This window comes from Ursus maritimus, unplaced genomic scaffold (assembly GCF_017311325.1).
Source record: "Ursus maritimus isolate PB19 unplaced genomic scaffold, ASM1731132v1 scaffold_18, whole genome shotgun sequence".
Lineage (NCBI taxonomy): Eukaryota > Metazoa > Chordata > Mammalia > Carnivora > Ursidae > Ursus > Ursus maritimus.
Window position 1 is genome coordinate 53,536,716 of NW_024424230.1, and position 9,691 is coordinate 53,546,406.

The 9,691-nt window shown below is 50.1% G+C and overlaps 1 protein-coding gene across 3 annotated transcripts in view; it reads right to left on the bottom strand.

Annotated features, from left to right (window-relative positions):
* Positions 1-3,028: 3,028 nt before the first annotated feature.
* Positions 3,029-9,691, bottom strand: part of L3MBTL4 (L3MBTL histone methyl-lysine binding protein 4) — a 417,564-nt gene continuing 410,901 nt past the window's right edge. For all 3 annotated transcript variants that reach the window (XM_040632703.1, XM_008690190.2, XM_008690182.2), the window contains 2 exons: positions 7,220-7,282; positions 3,029-4,610 (listed from right to left, as the gene is read on the bottom strand). In XM_040632703.1, the coding sequence (XP_040488637.1) occupies positions 4,443-4,610; positions 7,220-7,282 (231 nt within the window). In that variant the 3' untranslated portion in view covers positions 3,029-4,442. The remainder of the gene's footprint in view (positions 4,611-7,219; positions 7,283-9,691) is intronic.

Below are 9,691 nucleotides of genomic sequence, written 5' to 3' on the forward strand. Positions count from 1 at the left end.
ATCAGACACTCGGGCACCGGGCACTCGAGCACTGGGCACGCAGCAGTGGCAGCTGGGCTGATTTTCCTGGATCACTGGACTCAAAATCCATCCTGTGTCTGAAAGGGCTCTGTGGTGCAAAGACTGGGGAGCAGGTGATCTCACTGAGAAGTCAAGTCGCGATCGGTAATTCAGCAGAGCGCTGGGTCAGCAAGTTCGCGGTGTAACTCTGTAGCGGAAGCAGCTTGGTTCGCACTGTGTTCACGGCGGCATCGTCAGGCCTGTGCTGTCCCAGGCTTCTGCTGCAGCGACACACCAAATGGTCGGGAGGGACAGAGACCAGGCCAGAATATAGCCAGAATATATTTCTGAAGGAAGAGTTTTTATGAATATATTATTCATTAATATAGTTATTCATAAGAATATATTTAAAAGGATGCTGAATATTCAAGTCTATTAACAAATATATTTTTCATGAATATATTTATAAGGAGAATACATTTTTAAGAAGAACTTACAAGAAAAAATATTCATGAAGAATGTATTCTTGAATATTAAGAATATATTCATTGGAACACTTCATATTCCAGAATATATTTTTCAGCTCTGAGAATTGCAGAGACAAATGGAATATTCTTTAAAATGATGTGAAACAAAGTGTAATGCAGTGGAAACTCAGTATTTCAAAAAGAATGAGCAACTGTGGCCAGTTGGTCATTTGTTGGGTGGTTAAGAAACGTGTTTGGATCAGGCACCAGAGTCAGGATTCGAGCCTGGACCTCAATCCAAAGCCCAAGTACTTCCCCCACACTTCCCTGCCTCCAACCCTCACTCAACAGAACGAGATTCCACAAAGAAAATCCCACCAAGAAATGCCACGGATGTTCAAGTCGGCCCTCAGTAAGGGTAAGAGGCCACAACTCAGAGCCCGGGGTTAACAGGACTCAGTCTTCTGTGCGGTCACCCTTGCAATCTGTTTAGAACTTGAGTTATCCAAGGTCAGGATCGGATTGTAGACCAGGAGAAAAGAGGTGTTCAGAGCTGATTAAGGGGAGATTTTTCTTGGGAGGACTATGGGTTGTTGGAAGTAGAGAAATTTATTTTTTTGAAAAAGTATCAGAAATTAAAGGCATTCAAAGACTATGGTCTCAGAAGTCCTAAGCTCCCTGAGTACCCTTGCTGATGACCTCCTTTCCAGCCCCATGATGTGTACTTACGATGTGTTGTACAAATGGTCATTTAGGGGAACTCTTTCTAATAACCCTGAAGTTTGCATTTCTTGCAGTCCTACTGGCAATGTTTTGCTTTGTTCCTGACTCATGCTTATTCCAGGTGGGAGTCAGGAGAGAGGTGAGTAAGAGGCTGAGTGTGGTATCCGGGGGCAGCTGAGGCCTTCCAACCATCTGGGGCATTTCTGGATGCTGCCTGACTCCTGAGGGTTGGGGGGATCCTCCTGGGAGAAAGATTTCAGCTTGTAAGTTTTCCAGCCTGTCTGGAAAGCTTGGGCTGGGGGGAGGGAATGGGTGGGAGTCAAGGCTGGGTGTGGTAGGGCTGGGTCCAGGGTGATCAAGGGTCCCCTGAGATCATCCCAGGCCCGCCTGACTGTGCTTCCGGGCCCCCTAACCAATAACCACCCTGAGAAGAGCGGGTCTCTTGGGGTGCTCAGGGCTGATGATGCAAACTGAAGTTTATGTGTGGGGCTTCCTGGAAGAATGCTCGAGGACCGGGAGGCTGTCTTGCTCTGAGCGTTATGTTGGCTACATTCACATCCGCACATCCACAAAATCTAATGCAAACAATATCCCTCGGGGTCGGTATTTTCTTTTTGACAGACCAGTGATGCGGATGTAGAAGCTAGGGAGCTGGGATTCGAAGCTGAGTTTGGTGGGCTTGCTGCACTCACAGGTGCGACGGCTCTCTTACCGCGCGCTGATGAAGGGCCAGGCATGACTTCTAGGGCGGGAGGAAGTGACGGGCAAGCCTGCCACCCTGTCTGTCCCCACAGACCGACTAGACTTGGGGGGGGGGAGCACGTGGTAAGGATGGTGAGTGAGGAGCCATAGGAGGGGGAGGTGGGCTGCAGTGGGGTCTTCCCAGGCAGGGGTGAGGGGCAGAGGGGCAGAGAACACCTCAGGCTGAGGAATCAGCATATGCCCAGGTGAGAGGCCCACTAGGAGGGTGAGTCTGGAGGAAGAAAGCAGCTCGGTGTAGGAGCACGAGCGAAGCGCTGTGACGGAGGAGGAAGGGGGGCGAGGTGTGAAAGCCGGCAGTGTGCGGGGCCAGCAGGGACCCCTCCGGAGCTGACCCGCACCTCGTCGGTCTCCACCTTCAGCGAGGTCGTGCTCGTAGAGAATCCGTAACACAGAAATGGACAGAGTCGGACGTTTCGTGAGCGGGGTGGCTACTTTGATGACGGTACGGTTACTCGGGGGAGGATACGAGGATGGGACCATCTTAGTTGCCTTTCCAGTATGACAAGGTGAAGGTTTTGGGTGACAAGCTGGGTGTCCAGCAGGTGGACACCTGGATTGAGCTCTACCTGATCACGCTGTCTTCTAGGAACACAACAGTTCAACCCTAATTCGTCTTGGTGTTATCTATTCTGTTCTGTTGAAACGACAAGTATTAAATATACAAAACACGCATCTCAGGTCTCCCATGGAGCCTATACAATGAGCAATCGTGAGGTTCTTGTTAATTTAAAAATCTCCGTTTTGATTTCTCAAGTTATTTTTTTCAAGTGGGCTCCACATCCAGCATGGAGCCTAACACGGGGCTGGAACTCACGACCCAAAGATCAAGACCTGAGCTGAGATCAAGAGTCGGGTGCTTAACCAACTGAGCCACCCAGATGCGCCTAATTTCTGAAATTATTAACAGGGATCCACTTCCCTGAGGAAAGATATCCCAAAGACTCAAAGAAGGCTGACTGCTGGCTGATGCACGCGGTGCTTTCTTCTTCCGTGGCGGAGAAAAGAGTCTTCAGGTTGTGGTGTGGGAACAGGTTATTACAACATATTCATTAAGGCATGGAGGTGGGCGTTTTATTTGATCTGTTTATTATCATTTAAAATATATTAAAATTTTAACACAGCAGAAGCAGAAATTTAATTGTGCATGGCAGTCTAAAAACAAAACAAAACAATAACAACCAGAAAACAAACAGCAAACAAAACTCCACAGAAAACAAAAATTTACATGAACCAATAATATATTAAAATTCCATTTAGGTGAGGATCTAAAAAAAAAACGTAATATGCACACACCTCTTAGAGAAGAATTGTTTTTCTTCACTGACTTACAGTTTGAGAATCTCTCCAAGCTGAATCCACTTTCTTCAACCATAAGATTCTTAGTGGAGCAAAGGGGGGAGGTCTGTTTCTTTTCTCCCTCCACACCACCCCCCCACCCCGAAACAAGGGATAACCACTTCCCTGGGGGTCTGTGTAGCTCTGACTATGGGTATAAAAGAGGTGACTGTCTTTCAGAATTGTGGGACTGGCGCTTCTTGTCAGATACACTTATACAGAACAAATAAGGTCTGACAAGGAATCAGAATCGTTGGAACAAATCACAGCCACCAAGCTCCCTGCTTTAGAGACCTTCCCTTTGAATGGTGCGTCCTGCAAAGATATAACACGGCTCCCTCTCGCACCGGCTCAGAGGGAGCGCAGCGCCAGTTCCTTCTCCAGAGGCCGCCTCTGAGTGGAAGCCGGGTGGGTGGCTGTCCCTCGAGCCCACCCGCATGCGTGGCAGGACGGGGTCCCCCGCGCTCCGGCACACAGCGGCTGGGCGCTGCCGGCAGGGGGTCCTCGGGAGGGTCTGGCCAGCTTCCGCTACATGCCCAGGCGGACTGCTCCCCGGGTGCTCCAGGAGCCGCCGGCAGCACACACAAGAAACGCTTCATGGAACAAAGGAGAATTAATGAATCATGAAAACATGTGCTTATTATTATTTTTTTAAAGATTCACACTTTCCTGAGTAAAGTACACAAAAATCCCACGTGAAGTCTTTTTAAAGCACCAGGCCTCTATCTCTTAGACTGACTGCACCCAGATGGCCAAGCTGAGCCAAGCTCAGATGTTCTGGTGAAAACATTCACAACGCATTTATGAATGCTGCTTTTCTAATATTTTACCGCTGGAGAGTTTTATGCTTGAAAACTGGTTAATGGGGAAGGAGAAAAACTGAAGGTGTATGTGGGCCTCTTTGGTCTGCTGCGACACTTCAGAGCTGGCAGGGCCCCGCCGAAGATAAAGATGTTCCCAAACCACACACGGGCCTCTGCGTCCTCAGCACCGCATCAGTCAGCGATACCCTCTACACATCGAAACCAGAGCCGCTTTCGAAGGTCCAAATTAAATATGGATATGACCGTGGGGACATTCAAATCAAATTAATGTGGGCCAGTTTTATTGCTCAGAGAACAAGGTCCTGGTGCCGCGGCCGTTCCGGTGCTGTGTTTATCCTCTGGCTTCTTGGCCTGAGAGAGAATCTTCTTCAGTGAGGTCCCGGGAATTCCGGAACATGAGGATGGAGTTATAAATCTTCAGGGCTGGACCCAGCTTGATCTTCATCACCTTGACGATGTCTGTCTGTGTCAGAAGCAGGAAGGCTTTGCCGTCGATCTGCTATGAGTAAATAAACACACGCTGTTTACCCTCTGGGTACTTTTGGGGGCCGAGCTGTGTGACACCGAAAGGTGTTGGCCTCCCTGCAGAGTTCTCGAACGGCAGGGGAGCACGGCACGCTCTCCCACCCCGTCCCGACCGCTGCCCAACTCCATACTGTCACCCAGGGCTTTGTTAAATATGAACTCAATATACAGGCAAAATTTCTATTGTTACGTTTAAAAAATCTTGGCCCAGATTTGTATTATGAACCTTAAAAAAAATCTACTTGCATCCACCAAGTAAATCTCCAGGAATTTTTCGCAAGAGAACAAAGTGCAATGCGTCCACTCTAGTGTTATTTGTAATAGTGAAATGCTAAAAACAGTCCAGCATTTCAAAACTAGCAGAAGTAAATAAATTATGGTATTGTCTAAGCTGGGGTATGAGGCGGTCGCCGAAATTCACATCTTGATGAAACAATTATTTGGCAAAATTTTCATGAATTGTTAAGCAACAAAACATGACATGATGATATTGAAAGATCTCAGTTTTATTCCATAAAATTAAAGGTGCATGGCCACATGTATACATACACATAATGAAAATATTTGAAGTCTTTATACCAAATGTTAAGTGAAGTCAGATTTGGCTGGTGGGGTAGTGGTTTGATTTTTATTTTCTCCTTTTAACTGACCTGCATTAAAATTTTTTAAATAATAAATGCCGTTATAAGCAGAAATACATATAAAATAAATGTTCTTTTTATTAACTTTTAAAAATATTTATTTTAGAGAGAGCATGCGAGCGGGGGGAGGGACGGAGGAAGAGGGAGGACAGACTCCCCACTAAGTGCAGAGCCCCATGTGGGGCTGGCTCTCAGGACCCTCAGATCATGACCTGAGCAGAAATCAAGAATCCGTTGCTTAACCGACCGAGCCACCCAGGCGCCCCTTTTTAAACATAGTGGTCTGACATGTAATAGCTTTGCTGAGACTCACAGGATGGTGAGTGACCACCACCCAGGCCTTTCCCACAACTTCTAGAAGCCCTAGTCTGCTCTCAGAGTTTGAGTCCCAGGGACTGTATGTCCGATACCCACACCACCTATTTAAACAGACTGCCTCAGAAAGATTGCTGGTTCTAGAACCAAGAAGACAGAATGAAAGGGTTTTCTACGGCAACCCCCTTCTCTGACTCTAGCACTGTGGTTCTAACCTTTTTGAATTAATGATGCAAACCCTTCGTGACAATAACTTACTGAGGAAGTAAGGCTCCCCCACGGACCCAAGTTTTAAATTAAAGTGGGAAGTTAAAGTTTTAAAGTTTTAAGAAAGTCGTAAAAAGCTTCCTGTGCATTTATGATAGTGTCTATTGAAGAATCGTCCATTTAGAGACAGACTACACCGTGCAGAACTTTCTTAGGTGCCGAAACACACTAACCCTGGCTTTAAAGTCCCCTCGAGGAAGTGTGTGTTTTACAGAGGGACGAGGCAGGGGGACCGCTGGTCGTAAGAGCCAACCTGGGGCAACCTGACCTGCAAAGACACCGGCAGACAAAGTGGGCACTGCTTGACGCAGAGAGCGGCCCGCACGTGCGAGGCCAGGCCCACCACGCCCAAGCCGTGCTGGGCTCAGGCGAGAGCAGGTGAACGTCATGTTTCCATAGGCAGCTACCCAGAATGCTACCCGACTGACCCTGTGCTGAGATCCCTGGAGATGCCGGACTTGCTGGGCTCTGAGGGGCCCAGGACCCCAAACTCCAAGAGTACTTTCCCTGAACCATAGCCTCTAGAGAGGGAGAGTGTGTGCTACATGCTGGAGTCTCTAGGAGTGTAGTTTTCTTAGAGACTTCTAGAGCAACGGTGATGGCTCTGGAATCACAGGGATAGGGGCTGCAATCTGACTGCCCTTTTCCTGCTACACCTTAGCTTCTTCATTGGTCGTTGGAGGCCCCGAGCACAGTAATTACAAAGTGCTCAGCACAGGGCCCAGCACGTGGCAAGCCCCTGATTCATCACCAGCACCATACCTTCACTATTATTCTACAGCTGGTCCAGTCTCTTCTGCAGCCCCTAGAGCTATGGCTAGTTCCAGGACAAATACTGAGCAGTCTCGAACATTCTCAACCAACAGGGAGTAGGAAGCAAAACCCCACAGAAGGCTTTTCGGCCTCTCTGCATTCCTCTTGAAGCAGGTACAGAGCGGGGGTACACAGGATGGTTCCGCTGTCACCCTGGAGCAGAAAATCCCCTCCCTCCCTGGGAGCAGACTCCTAGCAGGACCGCTTCCTGCCCCCAGTGAAGCCTGAAGTCATCACGGCAGAGCCTGCATGGTGCCCATAAGAATTAATTGACATGCTCATCTATTCTTCTACCCAACAGTCTATTTCTCGAGCGGGCCCCGTGGGCCGAGCCCCACAGCTTGTGCCCGTGACAGAGCACGGCTACGTGGAAGCGGGACAAAGCCGGAGGCCGACCCCGCTGTGCCGAGTGCACTGCTGGGCTCTGTCCCGCCTCCACCCCTCTCTCCTGCCCACCCAACTGTGCCTGGTTCCACTTAAGGAAATGAAAACAAAGCGCTTCAGGGGCCAGAAGTACAGAAACACATACAGTTTGTGCATTTCTTACCTCTTTCTTGAAGCACTTGGCATGCTCTTCGCAGCCCAGAAGAGACCGTACAAATTCAGCCACCTACAGAGCAAGATGGAAAGCCTGATTTACAACACGCACCTGAAATAAGTTCTGGGGCTGTGGTAATCCAACGTTCGAGAAAATTTACTTCAAATCCCTCAAACATGGGGGACTGAAATAGTAACTATCAAGGCACATTAGCACATGCCAGCTCAGAAATTAGACAGTCGCCCGTCTCCCTTCTGGCCTCTTATTGCCAGGCTGACCTACACTGGGTTACCGTTAGGATGACAACGACAACCTCCACGTGTGCAGTGGTCATTCTGGAATCTTCCGTCATCTGATCCTCCCGTCCACCCTGGGGAGTCACAGAAGGCAGGAGGGAGTGGCCCGTGTGTAATGGTCTCCACAGTGACCGCTGGAGAGAAGGACTGTCCACCTGGCCCCTTCAGCAGTCTCACAGGGACTCCAGGGACATGTGCCAACCGAATTCCCTCAGCGGTGACAGTGAGTTTGAAGCCCAAGGAGGTTTAATGACTTACTGAAGGTCACGCATGGCTGGGAAGTGTCAGGGATGGTTTTGGAACGCAGGTTTTCAGACTCCAAACCCAGACTTCTGGACAATCACGCTCTTCAACTTCATTTCCCACTGTTCCCCCCACCCCCACCCCAGCCACACACGCACCAAGTTCCTTTTAATTACAGAGACCAGACTACGACCTGGCTAGATGCGCAGGAAGCTACGGAGTGTTCCCAACCGATGCTTTTAGGGAGCTGAGTGAACAAACATCATAAAGTGCGGACTCTCAACGACCAAAATGACAAGTGGATTCTGGCCACGTCTGGCAAGGCCGGGCACGGTCGCAGCACAGGGTGAAAGGCACGCCAGGAGGCAGCAGTAACAAAACCTGGGAGACGATATTTGTAAGAGCAACTGTCTTGGCTTTTAATTTCTGGCTCTCTGTGTCTTGTGCCAACCAAATTAGGTGCACTTGAACCTTCTCTCTCCCCGCTGATGGAAAAGGCCCACAGGAAGGCAGGGAGCTCAGGGCCTCGTATCCACATGTTCCACAATCCAAGAGCCCTGGAAGTCCCGGGCTCCCTGCAGGGAGAGGACAGTGGACACCGACCCTCCCCACACGTTGCAGAAGAGAGCACTGCAGCACTGGCTGGTCTCCAGCAGCCGGGGACCCACACCTACAAGGCAAACCCAGGTCCTGACACCTGTACGCACACCCTTGACTCACAGCTGTATTTGATATGAAGATTTCAGAACATCTTCTTAGGGGCAATCAGCATGCTGGTGTCTGCTTTACCTGTGATGCTGCAGTATATTTTATTATGAGTCATTTACAGTCGTCCTTCCAAAGTGCAGGATGATGAGAATTAAAACAAAAAATCTTCCCACAGCCGTCATCATGCTGCCACACAACGGCATCCTCGGGCCCTAGGAGCACCTGGGAGGCGTTAGCGTTCTGGCTGCTTCGCCAGAGCGCCTGGTGCTCCACGCAGCCGGGAAGCCGAGTCTGTTGGTTGAGTTGACATGATCTGCTCTTCTTAGGTGGCTGAAAAGCATGGAGCTGAGGAAAGCACGGGAACGCTACTGGTCAAACTGCAGAGATGCGTAACTGGGGCGAGTGACGACTGGGGCTCACAGAGGGTTGCTAGGGCTTGGGACACTGGGAGGGGGGTGCAGTCCGCTTGTTCCCTAGGCTGCTCTCTGGCCAGGTATGCCCGGCTCCAGCTACACGTGAGGCCCCCGCCGGGCGCTGGGAGGCAGGACCTGTGAGCAGGTGAAGCGGGAACTTCACTGCACTTACGGTTTGATCAGAGGAGGGAGGATAAACGGAAAATGGCGATTAAGGATGGCTTACTCATCACACTGATATGTGCTCACATGTGCTAACTTCTAGAAGAGAAGTGGAAAGGCTATGATAATCTTCTAGCAAGGACAGATGGCGTCTCAGACGGGAACCCAGGAAAGGCATCTCAAGGGAGGTGGAGGCTAAGACGGGCACTGCTCGGGGGCAGTGTTTCCAACGGGAGCGATCCCGGGGGGATGACTGGAGACCTTCTCAGCACAGAGCGTAAGGGGCATGGCCACGAGTGGCATGCACTGCACACATGTCATCAGCAGTGAGGAGTCCCGTGAGGCTAGAACTGCAGAGCAGAAGGGGAGTCTCGGGAAAAGGCAGGGGTGAGGGGGTGGCGGTGTGGTTTCCCAATATGGACAGAAAGAGCCCTGGAGAGGCGGGTCTCTCTCTGGGCCACACCTTGGAATCCCCTGGACAGCTTTACCCAGGAATGATGGCGAGACTCAGGCCACAGAGACTCCAAAGTCGTCAAGCTGGGTCCGTTCCAAGTGTTGGGCACTCATGTTTAGATTCCCCGGTGATTCTCACGTGCAGGTAGGACTGAGGACCCCGGCGCAAGAGAAAACTCGAGAGATGATCTAGCAGCGTGGCGGGG